Source organism: Phalacrocorax carbo, chromosome 7, assembly GCF_963921805.1.
Source record: "Phalacrocorax carbo chromosome 7, bPhaCar2.1, whole genome shotgun sequence".
In the NCBI taxonomy this organism is placed as follows: Eukaryota; Metazoa; Chordata; class Aves; order Suliformes; family Phalacrocoracidae; genus Phalacrocorax; species Phalacrocorax carbo.
The window spans coordinates 20,202,464-20,229,015 of NC_087519.1; the positions used below are offsets into that span (position 1 = coordinate 20,202,464).

The 26,552-nt window shown below is 39.8% G+C and overlaps 2 protein-coding genes across 10 annotated transcripts in view; both read left to right on the top strand.

Moving 5' to 3' along the window:
• USP3 (ubiquitin specific peptidase 3) overlaps positions 1-17,945 on the top strand; it is a 75,111-nt gene extending 57,166 nt beyond the window's left edge. For 7 of the 8 annotated variants that reach the window (XM_064456694.1, XM_064456689.1, XM_064456696.1 and 4 more), the window contains exons 4-15: positions 1,023-1,106; positions 2,728-2,809; positions 5,414-5,496; positions 6,383-6,496; positions 7,177-7,290; positions 11,521-11,667; positions 13,615-13,721; positions 13,886-13,966; positions 14,915-15,033; positions 15,207-15,320; positions 15,436-15,503; positions 17,102-17,945. In XM_064456694.1, coding sequence (XP_064312764.1) covers positions 1,023-1,106; positions 2,728-2,809; positions 5,414-5,496; positions 6,383-6,496; positions 7,177-7,290; positions 11,521-11,667; positions 13,615-13,721; positions 13,886-13,966; positions 14,915-15,033; positions 15,207-15,320; positions 15,436-15,503; positions 17,102-17,267 — 1,279 coding nt within the window. In that variant the 3' untranslated portion in view covers positions 17,268-17,945. The remainder of the gene's footprint in view (positions 1-1,022; positions 1,107-2,727; positions 2,810-5,413; positions 5,497-6,382; positions 6,497-7,176; positions 7,291-11,520; positions 11,668-13,614; positions 13,722-13,885; positions 13,967-14,914; positions 15,034-15,206; positions 15,321-15,435; positions 15,504-17,101) is intronic. The other variant, XM_064456692.1, reaches the window with a different exon arrangement.
• A 1,463-nt stretch (positions 17,946-19,408) lies between these two features.
• Positions 19,409-26,552, top strand: FBXL22 (F-box and leucine rich repeat protein 22). Of its 2 annotated transcripts, none has more exons than XM_064456698.1 (2): positions 19,409-23,326; positions 26,179-26,552. In XM_064456698.1, exons 1-2 carry the CDS (start codon positions 22,992-22,994, stop codon positions 26,522-26,524), a joined length of 681 nt encoding a protein of 226 aa, XP_064312768.1. In that variant the 5' UTR covers positions 19,409-22,991; the 3' UTR covers positions 26,525-26,552. The 2 variants fall into 2 exon arrangements, 1 of the variants encoding a protein (XP_064312768.1); XR_010373777.1 differs by lacking the exon at positions 19,409-23,326 and adding an exon at positions 23,343-25,983 and having other exon boundaries at positions 26,179-26,314.

Here is a 26,552-nt window from a genome sequence, read left to right on the forward strand (position 1 = left end):
CTCTTTCATTTCCTCAAATCGACATGTGCACTGTGGATTTACATGAGCTTAGGAAAACAGTGAAACAAGGTGTGGGTTTGTTTTTTTTTTTTTCCCCAGCATTCACTAAACGACCCTTCCCCTCCCCCCCCTTTAGAAATGGTCTGTAACCTTTGGCTTTGTGCACTGTAAGCCCACAGTTTGAATATTAAATTATAGTGAACATCTTTGCTTCTTGGGAAGTGTGAGATCTTTGTAGAATGTTATAGGATTGTAGACGTTCGTAACCTTTGCTTCTGCTGAGAGGCCATTTTGATCTGGCTTTACATTTGCTTTGAGGCAGGGGGAGGATCAGCTGCTGTCTCTTTTTCAGCTCACTTTTGCACCCTATCCTGAAAAAGCTCAAAATACTAGCTTAAGTATTATAAGAGTTTCATACAGTTTTTATATATAGAGAGAGTTTGAGGGATATTTGTGGTTAAAGCACAAGATATGAGTTGCCACAGACTTCTGGTGTGACTTTGGAGAAATCACAATCTCTTAGTTTAAAACCTGAGGTGCCAGACACACACATAATGTAAAAGTTTCTGCTATGAAAAAAGATAATGACAGCTTTACAGTATTAAAACAAATAGATTTATGCTGTACATTAATAAAACCTCTGTATTCTCTATCTGATGTCAGTTGATCTTTTCTGATAAATATTCTGTGGATTATCTACTAACGCTGCTTTTGGTTACACCATATGTTTGAATTTTTGTTGAACTGGGATTCTGCATTGAGGCAAGCAGTACATCATGCTTCTGATTTCTAACAAAACTGAGCTAGAAGAAAAACATGTAATAAGACAGTACCTGTACCTTCTCTTGTTTATAGGGTAGTTTTCAGGGGGAACCAAGCTCAGTGTGTAGGTGTTCTGCTCCCTTGTTCCCCTCGTAATCTTCCACTGAATCACTTCAGTGCTTCCTGCACGTAGGCTTGCATGACTTTTGGAGTACTTCATTGAAATCCTTTGCATGTTCTGATAAATGTTTTTCTTGCAGTTATCGCTGTGATGATTTTGTAGTCAATGATACCAAGCTGGGCCTGGTACAGAAGGTCAGAGAGCACCTACAGAACTTGGAAAAGTAAGTAGCTTGTTTACATCCAGACTGCTTTGGGTGGACTTGTAATATCGCATCATTTAAGCGGTGTTTCTGGTTTATATGTATATATGTATTTAATATCTATATTTTAGTCTATCTGTGTGTGTGATACTGTGTATGTTTAAATATCCTTTTCATCACTGAGAAGCAGAGGTGCAGAATGGATGGATTTGGCTGATCTCGTATGTTTTGTTTCTTATACAGTGAGTCTTGTAGAAGCAGGTATGTATGGTGATACAGGATTTTAGATGCTGATTAACTGTCTTGCTACCTAGCCAATAATTATGTCCTTTTTCCATATATATGGGAGAGAATTTTCAGAACAGAATCACAGTTTTGTCAAAGCTGGCATAAGTTTCTGGACAAGAGAAAGGGAAGTAAAAATGCAGGTGCAAGTAGTCTTCGTGTTAATGCATAGTTTGGTTTCCAAACAAAAAGAAAAAGAAGGCTTCTGAACTTGGAATTGTACAGAAGAGACATGTTTTTACTCTGCCTTTATCTGGCACTGTTCCACTGAAAAATAGATATTACCGTCTTTGTGATGCGGATGCTGTGGTCAGTACTGGATAGCAAAGAGTCTTTTCACAGTTTGCTTGGAAATCTTGTATAATACTAAGTAGAAGTACATGTGCATACAGTGCTTCCAAAGACATTTGAATGCCCCAGGTTCAAATAGGACCCCTGCTAAGAAATTGTTGTGATTTTGGGACGTCTGTCAGTCTTCCCTGAGTTAAGTGTGTCACTCTGGTAATGTTAACATTTTCATTGTTTTCCGTTCTCTTTTTGATGGGCTTCTCAGGTATGTAATGAGATGTAAAGATGTTTAAGCATGAGAAGTGCATGAGTATTTTGGGCATATCAGGAGATTTAGCTTTTTGGGAGGTAAATGATACTGTGGAGGCTTCTGTTGTGTGTAATGATAGGTTTTGAATGTTTGGAGGGCTTTTTAATTAATAAAGTGGAAAAAAACCCCCCAACCAACCAACAACCCAGTCCTAAAATCTAGAACAAGTTATGGTTTTGCTGTTAGATTAGAAAGAAGTTATAAACTGGTAGAATTGAGGGGCCAGTAATTTCCAGTGATGTGGAAAAGAACAATTGTTCTTGTAACTTTGTAGTGTTACACAAAGTAAGAGAAGTCAGCTGTAAGACTAAAGTGCTAGCACTTTAGATATTTTTAATTTTTGGCAACTTTAGTTTGTCCTGACTTTTTTTGAAGTTGTCTTTCTAAAGGCTTAGGTGAGTCTTCTGACAGAAGTACTGCATGGGAAATTATGTATTAAATATTCCTTTGATTAAGGAAAAAGCATGCTACTTTTCATCTAAAGTATTGCTCTAATAAGCCCCACTCTTCCAGGCGCATGCGGTAGCATGCATAACTTAATGCAATTAACTTGGACATTAGTGTTGAAAATACGGGAGATGCAGTCTGTTTTAAGACTATGAAAAGTGTATGTTGCAGTCAGGAAGCTCTTTGCTGTCTTAATGACAACTGATGGCACATGTAATCACCATGTCAAACATTAGGATGATTATCTATTGTCCGTTTCACACAACATTTTGTTTTTATAGTAAGAAACCTCTTTTAATTACTTTCCAACAGTTCAGCCTTTACATCAGACAGACATAGGAAACGAAAACTATTGGAAAACTCATCTTTGAACAGCAAGTTATTAAAAGTAAATGTAAGTATGACGGATCTGGTACAGTGAGTTTAAGGGGTCTTTCTAAACCTGTTGAAGCTTACAGTTGGCCTAGACGTGAAATAACTTTCGGTTACCCAAATTTGGCTTGGTGTGCTTTGTCTTTGTACTCTGCTGACCACACATGCTGAGCCCCTTTTCACAAAAGAATGTTTGATACTCTGCTGTGTTGCTGTTGACCTAGACTTTGAGCCTCCCTGTGCTTAAGAAGGGTTTTGTGTCAAGATGGAGCATTAGGGCACTTTAAGCTTTGTGGGATCAGTGAAATCAGAAGGAGCTAGTACCTATTGGGATTAAAACATGGGTAGACATAGGACTCTACTTTTCCAAGCAGACAAGGGGTTTTTGTCCTTTTTTTCTTCTTTTAACAGTGGAGAAGACAGAGAAGCAGATGTGTGGTCTTTTTCTAGGGGTATAAGAGTATTTGTCAAGAAAAAGTAAAAAATTTTAAGTTTTAAAACAGCTTGGGAAACTTGCTTTCAAAAGGAACTGTGGACTATTCTGAAAGCTTTTCTCGCTCTCATCTTCTTCCTATTTTAAGTTCACGTCTACAGAATAGCACCCAGGAGAGGACGATCTGGCCCTTGCTACATAGCTGAAGGGCTACATAGTTTCTTCCAGACAAAGAATGCCCCAAACAAAATGTCTCTGTTTTCCACAGTTTGGGTTGAAGGAGTTTATCTTCATAATTTCTCCCAGATTGTAAGGAGGGTGAGAGAGGGGAGATACTGACCCAGCTGTATGCAACTGCTTCATTTCCACCCCTGCCCAGGAGCAGTGGTAGACCAGAGCTATTCCTCCTCAGACCTTGGGGCTGCAGGACAGCAATGTAGTAGTCAAGGGGAGCTGAAGTAATGGCTGTCTTCAGCTGTGAGGAACAATTACCTGATTATGAAGAGAGGTTCTTGAGAGGAGTATGAATGGAAATCGGAGGGTGGGGTGAGAGCAAAGCAGTCAGTTGCTGTTCTGTGAAGCCTGTAGGAGTTTAGTTACTTTAAAAATGCACTACCTACAGTCAATTTAGGGTCCTCTGAATGTGCTGTGTATGCTTCCTGTACTGTCCCAATCTTGGGGTGATTGAGGAAGTCTGGGAGAAACAGTAGGTTTTGGGTGGGTGGTTGGTTTTTTGTTTTTATGGCAACACACAGCATCGTTGTCTGGAAAACTCAAAGCCAGTAGAAGCCAGAAGGAAAATACTAGGCAGCATTTAGATACAGAGAAGACAGAATTATAGAATTAGAAACATGAACTTAATGCTGCTTTTATTCTTCTTAGTCTGTGCTGTTTTCTCAGTTTTATTAATACTTGAATATTGCCCATGGCAATAGAGGATCTTTTTATTTTTGGTGCATTGGATCCTTATCTGGAAGACAGGGCACTGCTGTTTGCCTTAATACCCTGCTGTCTCACCCTGGGCAAGAGTGGGAAAAGAATACGCTAAGGACACTGTGGTGTTTGTACTTAAAAGTTTTCTTCCTTTACTGGAAAACAGGTCTCTCTTTAAACAAATCTTACTGAGTCGGTAAATTGCTTATGTAAATAATACTTTTTTTTAACAACATATACACAAATATCCTGCTGTCATTAGTTCTTCACAGAGATGATGTTTGTGGTAGATTTTATCCTCCCCAAAAGTTTTATTGGAACACTCTGAATATGTATTTGGTAACTTGGATTTGCATGCAGTCTTTCATGTAATATGTTCATTTTGAGATACTATTACTAAAAGATAGTCTAGTTTTTAAATTCTGTTAGAACAATGAAGAATGTCCCAAAATTTGATGAGCCCTCAGTGTGATATTTTGTAGGCAATGGAATGTGTGCAAGTGTTACGGATTCCAGAAATCATAAATGCAGCACTGTCCACATTTTTCTTCCCTGTCCTCCTGGCCCACTCTGAAGATTATTTGGCAAAAAGGAAGCTAATCTGTGGGTAACATGCTGTAACCGGTTGAAACTTCTAGACTATAAATGGTGTATATTTTGCTTCTCTTCATTCAACACATTGCTTTTTCTTTGCACAGCCTAACTTGACTGTTTCTTTCCCAAATAAATGCTGTTGACTGTCTTTCAAAAACCCTCCTGGCCATCACAGAACCCCACCAAGACAGCGGGCTACTGCTGGTGACTTAAAATCAACCTGCAGGCTGCCGCACTGTGCATGTTAGACATGGGACCAGATGGATAAGGATTGGTATTTTCATTTTTTGAAGGCACTTTAGGGAAATTGCAGTCTGGTTTTCGCTGACCTTTGTTGGAGTGTGACTATTTAACATATATACACGCACACACAGATACTTTGCAATAAAAGCCTGTGATTAATTCTGGGTTGGCCTATTCTAGATTTATTTGCACAGGAAAAGATGTTGTATAGTTTTCTGTTGACAGGAATGAGTAAGAAACAGGTTTCATGACATGATGGAGCTTTAAGGCAGTTTGTGCTGGTGAGGTGGTTGCTTTGGCTTTGAAACTGCACTTCTCAAACAGCACAGATATTATTGTTAAGCCTACGCTGATATAACAGTAGCAGCTCTGTAGGGAGAAAGCGGGGGAGCAAGTCTTTAACTTAACCATTCTCATTTCCAGGGAAGCACCACTGCCCTTTGTGCCACAGGCCTGCGGAACCTGGGGAATACATGTTTCATGAACGCAATCCTTCAGTCGCTCAGGTACCTCTGAAGCTTTCCCCATGCCACTGCGAGAGTGGTTGTGTGCGGTAGCATTAGGCAAGGGAATTTACCACTGTAAGGAAGCATATTGGGATTCGCAGGAATGGGTGTGTGCAGGTACCGTAAAGTTGTGTTTTGCATCGTGAGGGACTTGCTGTGATGCAGCATTCCAGAGGAAGGCTGCTGTATCCTCAGTGGAAAAGGAGACAGCCCTTCCATTGCCAAGGATGTAGAAACATGTTGATGCTTGTGGTCGCTGTGAAAGCAGAGGCAGCGCTTTGAGGGATGGGGTCTCGTGGAAGTGGGTAGGAGAACAGTTTCTGCAGTGCTGAGATGTTAGACCTCATTTCATTGCTGCCAAGACCACCACTGCTCTGTAGTTTTCCTTTTGCATTTCTGAATTTGCCTGCTTCACTGGGAGGATACTGAGTCAGTTTATAGCAGGACTAATAGGTCTCAGTTTTCTTCTCCATTGTTCAGGGTTCACTGGCGGGAGTTGAGGCACATGTTTCTTACGTTCCATTACTGGGACTGTGGTAGCGGAGGTTAGGATTGCTAGGTGGCAGCAGGCACAGAGTTAACTTCCTCAGCAGATGCAGTCTGATTTGTTAGAGAATGCCTTCTGATACCTCTGCCTGTCATGGTATCTCTTAGTCAAAGCAGAGTCAAAACATAATTATATTTCAGGTATTTGGGGTGATGCTGGTATTTACAGATCTACTCAGTCGTTTACAGAAGAGGAGTATTTGCTACAGTATTTTTTGTATCTTGAACTGTTCATGATTGCCATCCTCTATCACTGCATGAAGTTGTGTTTGCATTTCAAAGAACAGGCTCTTTGTTCTTTGCCCTTTAAGGACTTCATTCATTTTTCCTTTTTCCATAGTAACATTCAACAGTTTTGTTGTTACTTCAAAGAGTTGCCTGCTGTGGAGCTGAGGAATGGGAAGACGGCAGGCCGGCGAACTTACCATACCAGGAGCCAGGGGGATAACAATGTGTAAGTGGCACGTTCCTTTAGCACTGATCTTTACGGAAAACAGCAAATGCTTGGGTAGTAGAGCCACTATAAGCTTTCAGTGTTGTTAAATCATAGAAAAATGATTTGGGGAGGAAAGAGTCATAGAAAAACAATTGGCTATACAAAAAAAGAAACTTGTATCACTTGCAGTTGGCTTATAGGCCTGGTGCTGCAGGGGGAAGCAGTCAGATCACTCCAGTGCTTTCTGAGGTTAACTGCATTTAAAGTAAGGTTAAGAAGTGCTAGTTACATGTACTACAGACTTTGTTACTTCATTACAGCTAAAATATGGTCATGGGGCCATGTCTGCAAGTGAATGTATTAAAAAAAAAAAATCAGAGTAAGCGATTCACAATCTGTTGCTTGTTTGAGCAAGTGTTAAAGGGATGATGTTAGCAGAGTCTTCATAAAATGGCAGCAGGTGGATAGATTTGCAGGTGAGTCCTCAACATCTGAAATGTAATTTTCCTAACCTGTGTGTCTCCAGCATTAAGGGTAGGTTTTTGGACATAAAATCTTTGAGGTACTGGAAAGGATATTTACCCAATCGTTACAATCTTAACCAGAGTAATGCCTGATATTTGTACCACTGAGCTAGTAAGCTTGTAAGGGCTGTAACACAAACCCACATTAATCACCAGCTTTTACTTTCTTTCCAGTTCATTGGTGGAAGAATTCAGAAAGACACTCTGTGCTTTATGGCAAGGAAGCCAAACTGCATTTAGTCCAGAGTCTTTATTTTACGTTGTTTGGAAAATCATGCCAAATTTTAGGTAAGTTTTGTAGAATAAGAACAATCTTCTTGATTGCAACCTTGTGTTGCTGGTGTCCTACTCTAAAACATGCTGAATCTGCCGGATGTGCTCTCTGCATCTTTCCCCCATATGCCCACAGATATGCTTTGAAAAGGATCTTTGCTTTGATTGACGGCTTTGTGTTCATGAGTAATACTTTTCTTTCCCCACCCTTCTACCACATGCTACATGTAGCACTGTTGGAGAGGACAAACATCTCACATACTAAAATAGTAGTAGTTGTACCTTTGAGCCAGTGCTCCAAAGGGCAGAAGAATCAAGGTGATGACTAGTAGGTAAGTGCCAAGTGTGTGGTGTTGACAGAACCCAAGCTTGGCTGCAATGAGAAAGTGATGTAGTCAGATTAAAAAAGGTGGAGCACCTAAGCACCTACAGTCCTAAATGCAAACATACTGGCTGAAACTTCCTTGATTCTCTCAAAATAGTGTAGTCACCAGATGGACATGAAATAAGGGCTATAAGAAAAAAAATCCTGCACATAATAGGCAGTTTGTGCCCATACTGACAAATAAGACAATAAAAAGAAAAGGAAAAGAAGGTTACCCGAGTAAATCGAAGTATCATTCCTCTCCAAGGTCTCCCTGTCCTGGCCCCTGAACCTCTTTCAAAGGAGCACTGAAACCTGTTAGGATTTATTGTGATGAAGGTAAGTTGCTCCATGTTATCAGGTAGTAAGTTATCTGTTACATTTCCAGCAGTGCTGAAAAGATGCTGTGAACACACCCGCTTAACGAGTAACCTGAATAACACAAATCTATTTATTCTGTTCTTCACACTGCCAACTACGTTTCACTTGGATTATGAGAATCAAGGAAGTTTAATACCAGTAGTTGCAAGCAGCGACCAAAACATTATAGGCAAATGAACATAGTCCATAATGTCCTTGACCAGTCTTCCTATTATAGTCTTCCCTATAAATCTTGTTAGACTAAGTAAGAAACCAGTTCATGAAAGTTTCTCAAGCAAATTTTCAGCACTGTGGGTCTTATCACAGCTTTCAAAAGAAAAAGTGCTGTTTGTTGGGGTTTTCCTCCTCCCCTTTTTGTTCTGTTAGCTGGGGACATGTCTATGATTAATTGATAAGAGAACTCATTAAATCACATGGAGAATAGAGTCAGCTGCTCAGTAGATCCCTGCTCCCATGTGATCCAGGAAGAAAATTTGAATTTGTTCAGTGCTTAATTGTACCCTGTAGAAGCTAATGATGCTACAAATCTAGTTCTGCCTTGTGTGCTTCTTGTGAGACTGGGAGGAGGTAGATGGACATACAGGTGAAAGAAAGCTGGAGCTAGTAGCATGTTAACAGCAAACCAGCCACTTTGGCTTGTGCTGTGAAGCCTGAAGTGATGTTCATGGTTGGGAACATGGTTTAATTGGTTCAGCCCAAAGAGATTTTAGTTGTTAAAGGCATGTCTCCAATGACTCCAAGTGCTCTTCTAACAGAAGGTTATAGATGCACTCTGTGGCCCTCTGTCTCATATTGCACACAGGGAGTAGAGAATATAATTTATAGTTACTGTGAGCACAGCTGGAGTGCCTCTGAGCTCCAGTGCTGCTCTGGAAGCCCTGCTCCTTGACTGTTGGACAGTCTGCTGCTGCTGTTCCGCTGCGTGCCGAGATAGTTCTATAGCCTCATGCTGAGTTGCAAGATGTGTATTTTGCTGATTTAATGCTGTATGAATAGTATGCTTTGTTTTCCTAGTAATTGTTCCTGTTTGTATCCTTTCTTGTTGCCAGTAGGAAAAGGAATGTCAGAGGCAGGCTTGAACTGAATTGCTTCAGGTGGATGGAGATGAGTTTTATTACACAAGCGGGCTATCAGAGAAACTATGCTTTTTGCTGACGGGCTTTTAGATCATAGTTTATTTTAAACAGTGTGTCATCCAGATCACCATGTTCTTCTAAAGATCTGTATCTATGCTTAGGCTTTTTAACAAATCCAAAGAATCTTCCATTGATAATTAACATATTTATATGCAAATATAAACACATGCACCAGGAACACAACCAACAATGTGGAATGATTCCAAAGGTCATTTCATCAAATTTATTGCAGAGCAAGGGTACCATATACTCTAGAGCTCTTTTATTAGGAATTTAATGTTGAAAACGTGTCTGAAGCAAAGACTTTCCATAAATTTCATCTTCTGCTGTTTATTATGATTGCCTAGATGTTTATTAAATTGAAGATACCTATATTCAGTAAACTAAGCAAATCCTGTGTTATCTCAGCAACTTCAAAATTATCCTACAGTGTGTACAGTTAACATGAAGCTTTGAAGCTTTTCCTTTTCATTTGAAGGTTTTCCTACCATGTTAATGTATAATATTTCCATGTTTCATACTAATGTATAATATTTTGCAACTTTGGGAGAAGTCATCCTAGTTTCGGCTGTACAGGACTCTGGCCTCTTGAAGCACAGCAGTGTTTCTGTGTGCCAGTTTTTCTGTTGTAAAAGGTAGGTAGTGCTGTAAGATCTACACACAAACTCGGTGATTGCTTTTCAAGCTGCTAGTTTGGAAGAAACCAGTACTGTAATTCTACAAGTTGAAAAGGTTTTATTTCCTTTTTATTTTGTTACTTCCTAGCAATACTTTTGTAGGATGAACCTATGTTCTTCACTAAGCAGATCAGCCTCACCTTGCATACTTCCTTTGCACGAGTCTGTTCTCATTTCTCTCCAGCTCTTGGTACTGTGCTGTAAGCCTTACAAATGTTTTCCCTCCCCTGAGCAGTAGTGTAAAAAACACCTCTGTTATTCTTTGACAGCTGTTCCTCTGTGACAGTTACTGCCAATACTTAGGTGGAATAGTGAGGAGGAAAAGGGGCAGGGGAGGCATGATAGAGCAGCTTAAAAGAACGGACAAGAGGAAGAGTGAAAGCCAACTCTGCTATGTAGGGATTTTTGTAACTAGGCCTACAAAGACTTGCAGGTAATTATGTCAGTGTTGTATAAAGCTTTCACTGTTTCACTATATATGCTTTCCGACTTCTCAGTATACATCTTATGGCAAGTGAATAGCAGTTGTTCGTTCAGTTTGATGCATGATTTAGTTTAAATAACTTTAAAGGCATGTTTTACCCTGTTGGCTTCACTGTGCCCTTTGATCAGGTTTGTTAGTGGTGAAATAATAACGATGACTCTTAGAGCAGTATTGCTGCTGATGGTGTGACACATCTGTGACTGGAGCCCTATCCTGCCCAATCCAAATGCTCAAGAGGTGCTCTAGATACCCCACCATTACCTCCCTCTCCCAACAAATGGTGTGTGGGTTACGAAGGGGAGGCGTGCCATTCTGAGCATGGCTATAGCTCTCATCCCAGAAGAGGAAAGAAATCTCTCTTTTTATCCTAATTATTTCACACTTCATATTGTTGCTGAAAGATGCGTGTGGAAAACAAACCCAAAGATCAAATTCCTGGCTTTGGTGGGGAGGGGAACAAACAGGCAAGCAAATGCCTGGAACTGCCAAAGTGAGTGGGATCAGCAGCTGAATGAAAACCACTTGGAAATACTGACTCTGAATCCCATGTGAACAATACATTTTGCAGTGTCTTTCTTTTGAATCTTACCAGGTTTCAGATGTCAATATATTGACCATAACTTATAGTAGTTTCAAAGTAGGGATGAATAGTGTGCCGCCTGAATCTGATTCCTAACAATTCTGCAGAAGTACTAACCAAATATAGTCAACAACAACAACAAAAAAGAAATGTTTTGTGTGAATGAGGGGCAGTCACTGCTACCACTGTGTATTTTTAACATGTATGTGAGTCCTAGGATGTTACTAGCACAGACTTGAGTTTGGTGAGGCCAATTAACATTACCCTAGTACATGAGCAAATGTTACGTCTCTGCTGCTCCCTTTTGTTTTCTGAAAGGTCTCTTCCTATCCAAATGTGCATTCCTAAATAGTTCTCCATCCCCAATAAGAGAGACACAGAGAGGGGACAGTGCAAGCTGTGAAGGACCAAAGTCGCTTAGTTTGTCTCGACATAGCTGTATGTTTCCAAAGGCTACTTGGCAAATTTTTTTGGTACCAAATATGTATGTCTCAGTAAAGTCTGTTTAGTATTATTAAACAAGCAGAGGTTCTTTCATGTGACCCTGGTGCTCTCTGTGTGTCGGCACTAAAGCAACCTGTATAGTTGGTGATTTTGTTGCTGTTGTTTCCTTTTCTCTTAAGGGGATACCAGCAACAGGATGCCCACGAGTTCATGCGTTACCTTTTGGACCATCTACACCTGGAACTCCAGGGTGGCTTCAATGGTGTTTCACGTTCAGTAATTTTGCAAGAAAATTCTAGTCTGTCTGCAAGCAACAAATGTTGCATGTAAGAAGTGGGGTTTTTTTGTTTTAATTTTTTTCAAAACCTTGGTGCCTTTGTATTGTTTTGTGTGTGGTGGATCTGAAATTTCAAATTCGTGGTTCCTTGTTTAAGTTCTCTTTTGTGCCTCTGTAATGTTAGGAGTTACAAAGCTGCAGGTTATAAAGGATTAGCATCCTATAGGACATACTTCCTTTCAAAAGGATGGACATCTTTCATAGGTGAGTGAGCATCTAGGCAAAATTGTAAACACATTTTAATTCATAAATATTTGAGAAATAAAAAGATCAAACTTCTATTTTCTATCCTGTACCCACATAGAATTCTTTGTTCAGACAATTGCATTGTCTTAGGGTGACAGATGACCTGAATCATACAGGAGCAAAAAAGGTAGCTGGGTATTTGTAGGTTTCAATTGTCAGCAGGTCTTCTGGATTAATGAGTAAGCAATGCAGTTACAGTTTGAAATCAAGTTACCTGCCAGTGATCTTGCTATATCTGCATATCACTTGACACAGTTAAAGCTGTTGCTTTTTTTTTCGCTGGTAATTTTAATTTCCATGTTGCTGTGTGTCTTGAAACAGAGGAAATCCATGCGTTTCACTCTTCTTTCTTTACTTCTCAAAATACTTTTGTTCCTGAATTCTGTGCCAGGTGTGTTTTCTCTCAGATTGAAACTGTCACGGAGAGAAAACATTTTCATTTGCTTCACGAAGGAATGTTAAGGCAGTTCAGCCTGCACATTTGGTCTGTAAGTCCTTGGATTCTCTGTGTGAGTCGAGTGAGTTTTCCCATCCTGTACCAATTAGGACATAGTAAGCAGGTCTTGAAAGGTGCAGGATTTTATAGATGCTTCATTAGGAAAAGCCTAGAGTTTATGTGCTCCTTACCACATTTATGTTGATTTGCTGATGCTTAAAAAAATCTCACAAAAGAATACTAAAATGTTCTTAGAATTAAAATGTATTTCAAAACTAAACAATTTTTGTTTTGTCAATGTTTTGGTTGTTGAAGCCCAAGGAGCATTTAAACTTTGTTCACATATCTACAGTAAATTGGGTTTTAGAATGGCTGTTCGAGTGCATGGTGAGGTAGAGTAAGCCTTCTGTCAAGGGCAGATTAAGGTGATGTACACTTAACTGCCTACAGCAAAGTAATAGATACACTGTGAATGCTCTCTTCTTGAGCACTGGTTTATTGGGTAGCCGTTTCCTTCCGCTCAACAAGAAGCATTCAAGTTAACTGTAAAGATGTAGGTGGAGTGCAGATAAGGAACGCAGGTTTCTGCAGACTTGTGTCAGATCTGCAAGCACAAATGAGCAAGTTTAGAAGTTGTATTATAACTTAAAAGTGTTGGTGGTTTTTGGTTTTCAATTGGACTATGAGAAGTAAGTCCATTACTTAACCTGCTGAAAAGATTGAGAGTAACGAAAGCATGGGGAATGATGATGGCAATGCATATTGTTTATTATATCTTAATGCAACTTAAGGTGTCTTTGGAAGTGAAGTGCAGAAATACACATGAAATTAAAATTACTTGTAACAAAGGGTATAGAATAAAAAAAAATGCTTACCCTACCTAAGAGGGAAGAATTTTTTTGTTTCATGAGGAGCCTTAATTGCAGGGTTAAAGTACTGTACCCCTGTGAGCATCAGCTTTCCACTACAGAAATGCAGTTGAGTGGAATACTTTCAGTGCCAAAATTTTGAGCATCTGCTTAGAGCATATGCAGTTCACGCTTTCTTCAGGTACAAAATAAAGCAAAAGAATTATAGCAGCTGAACACTTGCACTGTACAGTTCTGGGGTGAATGGAATGCCCAGTGGCTGACCTCAGCCACTGTTACACATGGACAAAACTACTCTGCCTAGTAGCAGTAAACATGTAACAGGTATTGAAAGTTAAGCTCAGACATTCTGGCTGACTTTACTTTTCTGATGTGGTTTGTCTAGAAATGGAGCATCTACTGTTGTCACAGCAATTTTTGGAGGCATTCTTCAAAATGAAGTCAACTGCCTAATATGTGGGACTGAATCTAGAAAGTTTGACCCATTCCTCGGTAAGGTGCCTCTTGCTTTCAGAACACTGGGTGACTTAAGGCAGAAAAATAAATCTGAAACTTGATATATTGATGTTACATGACTGAACCAGCATTTTAGCGTGAAATAATTAGGCATTGTTTTATTCAGCCCTAACTTTTAAAAAAAATCTTTCTTTTTCTAGACCTTTCACTAGATATTCCAAGTCAGTTCAGAAATAAACGTACTAAAAATCAAGAAAATGGACCAATGTGCACACTACGAGGTAAGAGTGCTTGGATAATGAAATAATTGCTGGAACTAGGAGTATATACTTTCCAGGGTAGCTATTTCAGAGGAGCCAAGCTTTCACCTAGGGTGTGACTTGGTACCACGTGCCACCTAATTCTATGGGATTCTGTGGTAGAAGGCAGCACCAAAATATTTTTCTACGCAGGTTTTACCCCAGTCACTGTGTATTCACACGCCTCTATGATAAACTGGGGCTGAGAAGTGCTTCAGGTCGTCAGCTAAATATGAACGAGGATTCCAGCAGAGGTTTTACTTCATGGTCAGAGTATTTCTAATGTATTACAGTCTTTCCAACCATCACTGATCTGTAGTGGTACCTACTGGCATTTGCTAAGGCTCTGTGCCTAGGATACCCCCTTGTGCAGAGTAAGGATGGCTCTTGGGGGTTCTGCTTTTTAAACAACATAAATCTATCCTGCACAGTTGGGTAGTAGTACTGTTGTTGACCTTGTTTTAAAGGATTTTAATTCTTAGAGATTTATGCATATACTTGCTGCAGATTATGAAATACTAATCAAAACCCCATTATTTCCTGTTTTCTTTGCGCCTAAAACCAAATCACCTTTAAAAGTTGAATATGCTATGTTAGAAAGCCATTTAGTTTCTGTTGAAAACAGTTGTGTTGAATGTTGGACAGAATCTTGTTTGAAAAATGGAAATTTTGTGAATGCTTTTTTTCTCTTGAACTGCTTATAGCTGTGTTTTCAGGAACAGGGAATGCTGCATGTTACAAGTTTTACTGTATTAAAACATTATTACACAGTGTTTTGCACAAATGTATTTAGTCACTAGAACGTCTGCAGCAGATGTGCACACATTCTCTATATAGCTGTACTTCGTGTTATAAAAATCACTCAATGTCATCTTGAATTAGGTTTCTTTGTGTGGGTGTTTTGGGTTTTTTTATCTTTTGCTTTTTTAGATTGTCTTCGCAGTTTTACAGACCTGGAAGAACTTGATGAGACAGAGCTGTATATGTGTCACAAATGCAAAAAGAAACAGAAGTCCACCAAAAAATTCTGGATTCAGAAACTACCAAAGGTTCGTGTAAGCATGAAAAGTAACAGGGTGACACTATATCAAAGGAAGTAACGATGTCATCATTAGTAGACTAACACTTAACCCTCCCATAGGCTATTGCAGGTGTTTAGCATGAAGTTCAAGCTTTTCCTCTAATACATCTTTTTTTTTTTTTTTTTTCTCAAAACCTGTAGGTGCTATGCTTACACTTGAAACGATTTCACTGGACAGCGTATCTGAGAAACAAGGTTGATACATATGTTGAGTTTCCCTTACGAGGCCTAGACATGAAATGCTACTTGTTAGAGGTATGAACACTGACTGCTACTTTCTGTAGAAATGTGTTCCATGACATATGTCTGTGTTACAAATTGTAGTAGGTGCTATTGGGATCTGAAGCGTTTTCTATCTTTTTACCCACAGCCTGAAAACAGTGGCCCAGAAAGCTGCCTGTATGACCTTGCAGCTGTTGTTGTGCATCATGGTTCAGGGTGAGTACCCAGACCGAGCCTGCTTCTTAGCAGGCACCTTCTCCCCACTGAAGGACATGCAGGGTTAATTAAGGTTTTTCAGTCCCTAGTGAATGTCTGTGTTTTTACTGGTGGAAATAAGCAGTAACTTATAAGCTTATGTGGAGGAAAGCTGAATTAACTTCAGATAGATCCGTACAGTTATTCCTGTGAATGCCGACTGGCAGTCTTTGGGGGTAATGCCTAGGAGTGTGAGACGGAATGAAAACTGTACAGTTTCCTAGGGATGGAAAGCCCTAAGCCAAGAGTGAATCAAGGGGCCTTCCCAAAGTTAATGCCTTGTTTTGAAATTTTTAGTACAAAGCCAAAGTGTTGTTGTTTTTTTTTCCTTTTATTCACTTTGAAAGGCACATGTGCATTTATGCCAAAAGAGCACGTGTGCCTGTTTGGAACAAGTGTAGTGTTAAGATGGGCATAGTGAAAGTAATTACCCTGTATTTAATTTCTTTCCTACAGGAGTGAACTTCAAAGTGAATGCTAACAGGCATGTCACAAGGCTAGCTCCTGTTGGTATTGTGAAGTAAAGTTGCTGGGTGTGGTTTTGTTTTGTTTTTTCCTTTCCCCAGCCCTGGACAGTCTGTTGAGAGTAACAGTAGTAGGGACGAGACAACTGTTTATCCTGAGAGGAACCTGGTATTGTTGTTTAGGGAATCACACTCTGGGTGTGAACAGTGAAAGGAGTTTTCTTAATCAAAACCTTGCTGATACCTGAATTTAATTCAAAGACACAAACCAAAAGAGTTCTGTCTGGAAAGCCCCTCCTTTTGCTTTCTCTTGAGGAGTAGTCTGGACTCTTAGAAAGATTTGACTACTAAAGGTAGCCCTTGCAGCACAACAGTCCATCTGACTGGTGCTTCAAAGTCATAGGAAAAATGTATGGACAGCAAAGGAAAGCCTGTCATGATTAGAATGGAATTAGATGGTTGGAAACATGTAGTGTGTGTTATAACACGTAAGCAAGCAAAAGCAGGCCTTATCTTGGAGTGACAGGGTAAGGAACATGGATGGGCGTGTAGTTCTGGTATGTTAGATTAAAGAAATATGGCTCCAAGATGTGGATCTGTTTAAGATGAACTTGAAAAATTTTCTTCTTGAAAAATATTCTGGGATTAGTTTTTCTGTGAGTGCTTTTGATTGTATTTAGACTATGTGAGTCTCTCTCTAGACCTAAAGGGGGAAGATCTCTGAAAAAGCATAGATAAATTTTTATGGCTACTGCTTGAATAATAAGAGGTAATAGGCATGATATTTACGTAGGCAAACATGGAAGTTCAGTGTTGCAAGAAGCCTTGCTTGCACAAAAGCTATGGAATGCTAGTAAGTTCACAGAGAAAAGTCTTTTGACTCATCCCCAGTAAGCGAATATTTTACTTAACATAAACGTTTGAGCCCCACAGATTAAGAAGGGAAGCATGTTACAAACTGTCGTGGAAGGCTCAATTCCTTTCTCCCTCTGGTTCCTGGCAGTCTCTTAGCACTAACAGAAAATGCATCAGAGAACAAGGTGCTCTGTTGTCTTCTGATTGTCCTTTCTTTCCCTCGCCTCCCCCTGCTGACAGCGTCGGCTCTGGACATTACACCGCCTATGCAGCTCACGAAGGCCGTTGGTTCCATTTCAACGACAGTACTGTAACTTTGACCGACGAGGAGACTGTGGTAAAGGCCAAGGCCTATATCCTCTTCTATGTGGAACGGCAAGCCAAATCTGGATCAGATAAACTTTAATACCTCCTTTTAATTCTCACTTATCAAGTTCACTAGACAGAACATTTCCATTTTTCCATAAATACTTGATCCAAGACTATTAATTTCATTGTGCACTTTCCAATTTCCTCTTGTGGGTTTTAGTTTTGTTGTGTCGATGGTAGCATTTGACTTATTGAACTTGGACACAAACTAACTTTTTTTAGTTATACCAGAAAACCTCAGCAGATTTTGATTTGCTGCTTTAGTTGTGATAACTCAATTTTTATATATATAGTTTCATGAAATACTTATATGACTTTTTTATATTAATGTTTCCAGTTCTCACTTTCTAAAGGCACATTTACATCAGAGAAGCTTTCTGTCACCCTTACAAGCAAGATAAATGTGCTTCTGATTATGAAGAGCAATACAACTTCATGCTGTTCTTACAGCTCTTATGTAGATATGATTTAATCTCTTTAAATCAAGGAATTGTTCGCACGTGCTGTTTTCCCTCGTGCAAGAACCTAAACAGTGACCTCTGAACAATCATTCCTTGTCTGCAGAAGACAGGAGATGTGACATCATTAAATAGACCAGGTAATTGCTGCTATATTAGTGTGTGTTCAGGCTGCTGACTTTCAGGAATCATTGTAAATAAACGGTTGGTTCAATTGTATCTATACTGCAGTTGAATTAAAGTATTCCTCAATGCTCTGCCCTCCCCCTTCAAATTTTTTTTTTCCAAAAATATCTTACAATATATACCTGTCTAAATTGTGTTGAGATTTTGTTTTTCTAACCAAACCCAAATTGCCTTAGACATCTCTTGTTTTAGACAGTCATCCTGAAATTTGATCATGAACACTTACTTGCTTTAAAACTTGTAGATTTCCTGGCAGTGGGACCCCAGCCCTCCTTCCTGGTGGGAATTGGGAGTACAGCCCTGAGGCTTGGGGTTTGTGAGAAGAGTCGTAGGTCTGAATATAGCTTTTGTCCACTAAATGCCTGCAGTTCACTTAAAACTGAACTGGTGTTCCAGTTGCTCCGCATGATAATTTTTTTACCAGTTCAGATGCGAACTAAAGGGAGGATGCTCAGTCTCACAGCATAGCCTGCCCAATGGGAGTTGATGAGCCAAGGCTGCTTGTTGACTGAAGTAGACTCAGGTAGTTGTAAGATTTACGCATTGGCCAGTGGGGGAGCTTTATTTATGGTCTCTAGACTAACACTGGAGGTATGGCACAATTTCTAAAACTTGGCTATGTAATCTGTTAAAAAAAAGTTGAATTCTAGCTGTACTGCTGTTCTGGAGAGTGGAATTCAGCTAGTAAGATTTAAAAAAGGTGGACAGGAAAACCACTACTGCAGAAGCCAGGAGTCCCCCAAAAAATCTCAAATTTGACAAATGCTACATTGCAGTTCTCTTCCCCCCAGCCAATCCTTTCTACCTAGCCCCATGTGCCTAGCAAGGAACTGCACACACCTAAAGACTCAAAAGCATGGCAGTAAGAGTAGAATTTGCTTCATGTGGAGTCACACAATCAAACATGGCCTTTTAAGTTGTGATAACAGTAAAATACAGGAGTCTGAAAACACACAAGAACTCAAGTAAGATGTGATTACTCGTTTCAGTTAATGCTTCTGAAAGACATTGTACCACACAGTAAAAATTTTCCCTACAGATTGTACCATAGCTCAATCTGACGCATATGGAGTACGCATCAGTTTCTTTGCTCTGGGTTACCTGTTAGCTGTATGCTGACAAGTATAAACAGAAATCACAATCAGATGTTTTTTAAAATGTCACTCTTCATAGCTTTTCTCACAGCATCTTAAACCAGGAAAGACAGAAATTGGCTTAATATAAAACTGCAGAAAGCATTCAGCATTGCTAATGGTGTATGAATATGTAAACTGTACACTAGTTAAGATACTGTTATTTGATACATTAAGCAACATATATAAGGATGTCTTCTTTCACTTAAGTTGAACAATAAACAGAACTATTCATTGCTTTGATTTGCAGATAGTTTGTCACCTACCATTTCTGTTTCTCGCAGCGAGAGCCTTTTTTTCCAATCCAAATAGGTAACTTTTATCATTTCCACAGGCTGAAAAAGGTATTTGACAGACTTCATTGGTGTGCAGGGCAGGTCAAGTATCTTACCCTGCTCAGTTGGTCGGGTTAGCTGCGTTTCATCTGCATGCTACTTGAATTGGATTGCTTTAGAATTTTAGTTTTTTGAGACTACAAAGCTTGAAATATGCAACTAGCTATGGGCCAGAAGCAGTTTAACTTAGGTGCACGCAGTGTTCTTGCAAACCAGTGATGTAAATGTGCCTTTTTGTATTTTTTGGAAACTTAAATTTGTAATCTTCAGCAACATTTGCTTACTTCAAGCAGCTTCTACTTCTCAATTTCCTTTCAGTAGCGTTCGCTCTGTAACATTAAGGTCTTGGGCAATGGTATCCAGCATGGTCCCTTTGAGACATGGCCATGGGATCACAATGCAATCATGTCAGTCTTGTTCTTGCAGCAGGTGGTGGTAAGGACTCAGCCATATGCATTGCTGGAACAAGTACATTATAAAGCCTTTCCTAATTTAACTTTCTCCAACTGCAAACCCAAAACTGCCAGTTTGTTGTGGCAACACAAGTATTTCTCTTCCTGGTGGAGAACTTTGCTTATCCACTGTATTCTAGTCAGTGTGGTGTCAAAAAAAAAAAAAAAAAAAAGAAAAAAGAAACTGAGCACTGAACCAGTAACATATACTGCACCTGGTCTAGCATTACATTTTTAACCTTACTTGTATAGCCTATATTTATCTACTAGCTTGGGGGGGTGGGGGTGTGTGTGGAATATCTGATTTCATTTAAGCCAAATGTTTTGTTTCTACTGACTGCTGATCATAGTACACATGAACTGGCAAGAATTTTTTTTCTTGCTTGTGACTGCACTGCAAGCAACAACTGCTCTCTACAGTTCAAGAGACTTGCATATTTTTTACCAAAATTTGTCTGATCAAAGGTTGTCCTTTTGCTAGTAATTGTTTAGCCAGGTATACAACTAGAGATGAGATCTATGTAGAAAAAAAACTGCAAGACGTCCAGCTCTCCGACTACTTCTGCTTTAGTGTGTTGTATAGGGAGCTGTTAAGTGCTCATTATGCAAAACCCTAAGGCGCTGACAAAGAGAGCTCCTTCTCAGAAGGTGCTTGCCAGGTGGTGACAGGTGTCTGCCTGAGAGCTGAAAACTTCCAGGCAGGCAGGGACAGTGGACTTTTCTAAGGATTTTGCTAAATCAATGGCAAGCATAACGTGCTGGTCAAAGGTTTCCACAGCGTTCCATTACTGATATGTCTGTGTCTTACTGATGAGGTCATCAGCACCTTGAAAACTGATTCCAGTGTGCTTTAGGATAACCTCAAGTACTGTAGTGCCATAGTTGTAATTGTTTTACCATTAAAATCTAGTGTGTAATTATCAGTGAGGATTACTGACTGTGCTCATCTTATGTGTTTCTGGAGCATTTCCAGGTTGAATGTGAATTATATCTCATTCACACAGTGTGTTTATGGAAAATGTGCCATTAAAGTGTCTCCTTTCCTTAGAAAATGAAATTCCTCTTGTCCTTCCACAGGCTTGCAGAATATCACTAGTGTAAATATTATGAACACGGATGGCAGAGTATTTTAGCTTGTTCTGGAGAAAATAAAGGAAATTGAAGTGTTCCCACTATTTAACACCTCTACCAAAACAGCATCTAAACCCAAAGAGGCCCTGCTGTTCAGTTTTAAAGGGCTTTGTCACCCAACAGCTGTTAATTTTTGGGTCAGATTGTGGTGTGTGTCCTGTGTGTGGTTAGTGTCTCTCCTCACAACGGTAACCAACCTTGTCATTCAAGTTTGCTTGTTGTTTGGTTTTTTTTGTAAATAATACTCCTGTGTTTATTACAAGTCTGAGCAGTCTTGACTATTTAAACCTGCTCAAAAATGAAGGTAAAATCTGAAAAAGAGGAAGGGACAGAGCGGGTGTTGCAAATGTTAGTCTGAGAATGAAGAACAACCACTGCTGGCACACCATTTAAGCTGTTTTCCAGTGATTGCCTTACCTGGTATGTGAATTCATCTATTCTTTTCATCCCTTTCGTGGCTTCAGAAAGCACTCATGCCATAGTCCATAGCCTGTTTCTGAGCAGGGGTAGGGAGCAGAGATCTCCTCATTTCAAGGAGAATATTAAATGACAAGGATATGAAACCCAAAAGCCTGGCAACTGTTAAGCACAGTTTACTGTATATGATTGATAGAAAATTGCTAACGCTAAAGAATTAAACAGATCTGCATTTGCCATTTTTTTGAGTCACTCTGTGTAGACATGCACGTTACTCAAGCACAGATAAGAAGCTAAAATAATTGTTGCAGACTGCAAATGAGTTTCAAATCTTATTTTTCAGAGTTGCATTTCAAACTACATTCTCAGGGTAAGAAGGAAAAGATGAACTTTGGTTCTTTTCAACCTTATCACGTATTGAAACAAACCCAAATAAAATGCATAGGTACATAAAATCTCCCAGCTACTAAAAATGTGCAAGCTACTTCAGAAATTCCTGCAGGGCTTTTTTCCTGTTAATATCTACTCATTAGTTAAATGTATTATTTTCCTGTATTAACACCAGCCAGAAGATAGGCACGAATTACACTACTGTCAAGCATTTGTATTTCACAAACCTGAGAGTCTTTTCATGGCATCAGTTACAGGGCTGTTCATTGTGGCTTTTACTTCCAACCTGTCATTTGCTGTAGCTTTATTTTTTCTTTTAGGAGAGAAGTTTTGCTAAAGTTTCTCTTATTACTGGAAAACACACACTTTTATTCCTAAAACCACTTCTGTATCTCATTTTCCTACCAAAAGTGCCAAATCTACAGTAACAACTAAACCTGCAAAAATTTAAACACCACAAGAAAACTTGTAAAACATCAGCTAATAGAAAACATCTAGTAAAAGCACAAGCCTACAGGCCGCCAACTGTAGACTTGCTCTTCCTGCTTATCATTACTTTCCTCATGCAATATGTGGGGAAACAGCTAGCAGTGTTTATTCAAATAACAGTGTGCAGGAAACTGCCCGTAAGCCTGAGGCTTGTAAATTGAAGCTGCAGACTTCAAAATGGGCAAACACAAAGCGCCCAGGGAATTTCCAAACTCATTTTACAAGCTGGTTGTGAATGTTCATTATCCAGTCCTTCAACATGAAGCAAGAGTGCAACCTTAGGAAAAAAAAAAAAAACCCCAAAGACCAAATCAAGGCTAAAATTGTGATATACTGCAAAAGCAAACTTCTGCTCAGCAAGCCAAATCCTCTGAACTTGAGAGGCTGGCAAAGCTATTCTGTGCAGCAGTAACTATGCCCTGCTCTGTGCCCCCTCTCCCCCCCCAATAACATGTCACAAGAACTTTGCTAAACTTCACAAGTGACTAAAAGGAAAGAAATCCCTTTTAAGGCAGTGTTTTGTGACAGTCAAGTGCTGCTATTCTACAGTCCCATTCCATTCCCTTGTAGAAACAACAAAAGTTTCATGTACAGCTGTTTCTTTTCCTTTCCCTGTTCTTAGCTTCTGCCCCAGTTGGTCGCCAAAAATAAACACCATTCCACAACCATATATGTGTAACAGCCTTCTGGTGCTTCTGAGCCCTCTCCAGGACTGCTGTTACCCCACAAGGCCAGGAGGCTGTCTTCTTTCTGACACACTCTGACATACAATGCATATAACCCAGCTGAATCAGGAATGTCTTTTACATCTGTTTTCTTTTCTGGACAAAAATAGCAGGAAAAATCTAGCAAGAACATGTCACAAGCTGCTAGAAGTGTTTCAGGATCCTTTACTGTGGTCTTTGTTGAACTTTCATTCTCCAGCGGAACTAAAGAAGGATAATTTTCTCCTGGGACCTGCTTTAAAATACTTATCCATCTGCTGGTATTCAGAGAGAGTGAAGGTGTGTAACATTGAGGACTGGATGAAAAACAATTTCCAGAAAGACTTCTGTAACAGGCATGAAAACACTGTCAATGATTTTTTACTAGGCGTTTGCAACAGGTATGTTCTTTGTGTGTGAAACTTTACAGGGACTGGAAAGGTTAAATGCCTTGAAATGAGACAATTGAGAGCTATTTACTCCATCCAGCCTACCTGAAATGGAGCATTAAGTATGTGAGTGCTTTGACTCTACAGTTGTAATACCATGTTAAGTAAGTAAGTTGGTTTTATAGTGGCAATAGTGTATGCTTCATATTGACTTTCCTTAAGACTATGTCTTTTTTTTTTTTAAAATTATTTAAATTAATAATTAGGAGAGGAAAGTGCAATGCTGCCTCCTGAGGTGCTGCTTAACTGACATGTACCCTTCTGGCAGTACAAAGCATTGTCAGGGGGTGTGGGGGGGAGGGGCTAGAGGAAAGACGTGCTTTCAAATAGTGACCATATGTCATAACGAAACCAAGTTCATTAAATGTGTTACTAAACACCACCTTTGTTTCATTCTAAGAAATAAGTATTGTTTTCATACAGAAATTTATCAAAGCTTTTTCATAAACTACAGTAAAGGAAAAGAAATACCACTATGGAAAAGCAGGTCTGTTACCATATCTTGTAACAGCTTCACTGCTACAAAGCAAAGCAGCTCTAAGAGAAAAAAAAAAGTTAATAGCAAAGGGGGTAGAGCCAAGCCTACTGTTTTAGTAACACCAAGGATGGCTGCGGTGTCCTAGATTAGAGCTGAAAGGGGCAAGTCAGTGTCTATCCTGAAATGGTACACCTTTGTGCTGCAGCCAGCCCTCAGCTTTGTGCCACAACATGGAAGGCAGAAAGTTCTCTTTGGAAGTAACAATTTAAAAAACCCAGGAAATTACAGGATGCTGACAGGACACAGTGTCTTGCTGAGAACCAGCAACAATGCAACCTCAAAAAAAGGCCTGAAATGTAGGTTTGGAACAGGACATTAAGTTGCAAGTACAAAATTTCAGAAGTAACTATTAGAACAACTGATAAAAATTTTGATTAATTAGCAAAGTATCATTAGGAGGCACATCTGTGCCTACAACGGAAGGCACAGGAGGAAATATTCTCTCATTTTGGCACTGGACTGTCTACTATGAAGCCACACTTGTTTCCATTTTTTTTTGCCATCACAAATTAGGATTCCGAAAGAGGACACAGCTGTGCAGAAATGGCTTATGTGCCTTTCTCCTCTGCAGAAGCCGTAACATCAAACTGGTTGCTGGACAAAATTCAAAGCAAAGCCTGGGTAGTAAGCAATCGCAAAGTCCATAAAAATTCAGCCTTACATGGACTTGTTTCCACAAGTTCAACTGACCTCTTAAAAAAAATGACAGTTTTTATTGCTACCTCCCCTGCACTTCATCCATTTTAGCCTTCCTAAGACAAGTTCCTGCCTTTTTTTTTTTTGCAGCAAGCCATTGAAAGCATTTCCATCCAAACAAAATTCCTAGCATACTGTGCAAAATGAAATGCAAATTAAACAGATACACAGCTTTTCTCCCCGAGTTTGGAGTACTTTTAATCTGTTAATGAAGGCATAAGAGATGGCAGGTTGGCGCCCTTCTTGACCAGGCCTGCTTTAAAACATTTGGCTTGCTAACTGGTCGTATATGTAAAGGAAAAGAGTAGAAAAAAGGATCATGTAGCTGACATGATCTCACTTTATTACCTCTGCTCAAAAGGTGAAGTCAAGCAGCAGCTGCAGGGGGATGGAGTGGGGTGTAGAGAAAGAGGATTCTACTGGGTACCAGTTTTTAAGGACCAAAGAAAATGCTGCAGTCATGGCAGCGCCCCTTGTTTGCCTCCACTGCTGTTGTACACCTAAAATGCTGATACAGGCTGTAAGCACGAATCTTTACATGGAAGTGCTTATGGACACCTTGCGGTTCTTATGGGATGGAGGCAAGTTAATAGTTCTGTCCAAAGGTGTCACAAGCTCAACAGTGGCATTGCTGTAACTATTTTTCCCTGCAACAACAGAGCCTAAAGAACGCTGGTGCTCATGAGAAACATGAAGCTGCATTTAGCTAAATAGCTAGCTGAACTGGTGCACCTTGGAGAGGCATAAGCCAGAAGCCCATCACTTTCTATGAAAAGCTTTGCAGGTTGGTGCACAAGGGTCCTTGCAAACATGCCTGGTCTGCACAACAGCTTGTAATAGCTGGTCTCCTCCAGTTTTCTGCGCAAGGCCAGTTAGGCTGAGTCATCAACACACTGACTTAGAACAGGCCTTTTCTGTACTTTCCCAGGTCTACCCAAGCAACAAAACCAAAAGCTTTTTAAAATTTGCTTAATCATTGTTTAATATTAGAGTTCTTGCCAGTTTCAATGATTTGTAGGGAGGTTTAAGAGTTGCGTGGGGTTCAAACATGAACACAGGTAGTAGGGGCACCTATTTAGTAAATCCAGGAGCTGAAATACACCCATTAATCCCCATAAAATCAAGGGTGGAAGTGTCTTGCTCGCCCATGCTCAGCATGTCTACACAGCAGCCTCTTCACTCAATTGCCCTCAGATTCATCCTGGCTTGAATCTCTTCTCTACTGGGTCTTCATTCACTGCAGTTGGAGAAGTGCAGCACTTTGCAGCTCCTTAAGAAAAACAATGTAGCTGCAGCTTAAATAGACATCTGTGTCCCCTTCTCCACTATGCCAACTGAGCTACAGATGTTGCTACCAATAGAAAAAGCAAAAAAGGTAAGTTTTGCAATTAGTAAAGCTGAGCATTAAGATCTACATAACCCCCCACCTACTCATTTTTAATTAGCCCTCCTGATGGAAGGGGAGATAGATATTTCCCTCACTTTCATATTTAGTCTTAACAATACTAGCTTCTCTAAGCTCTATTAGTTATTTTTCCCCTCATCTCACCTGTAATGATCATGTTTTCAGATGTCCAAACCTGCTATCGCTGACCCTCTCGGGATGCGGCCATGTTACAGACGATTGCATCTTGCTTCTTCTCAAGAACTGCCCAAACCTAAAGACACTTAAGCTGGAAAACTGTGTGCGGATCACTGACCAGACACTAGAAGCAGTGACCCTCTACGGAGGATCACTGCAAACGCTCCACGTGGATTTCTGCCGGAACATAACACAAACTGGTCTAGAGAGAGTCAGGGAAAAATGTCCTTCGGTAGTGCTGAGAGCAGAGAGAAGTGCTACCATGATTCCAGACAATAAACCAGGAAAAAAGTTGATGCTTGAAAAAGCATCAAGGAAATTGGGTCACCTTTAAGTGCAATGAATTGTATAAACTCAGTCAA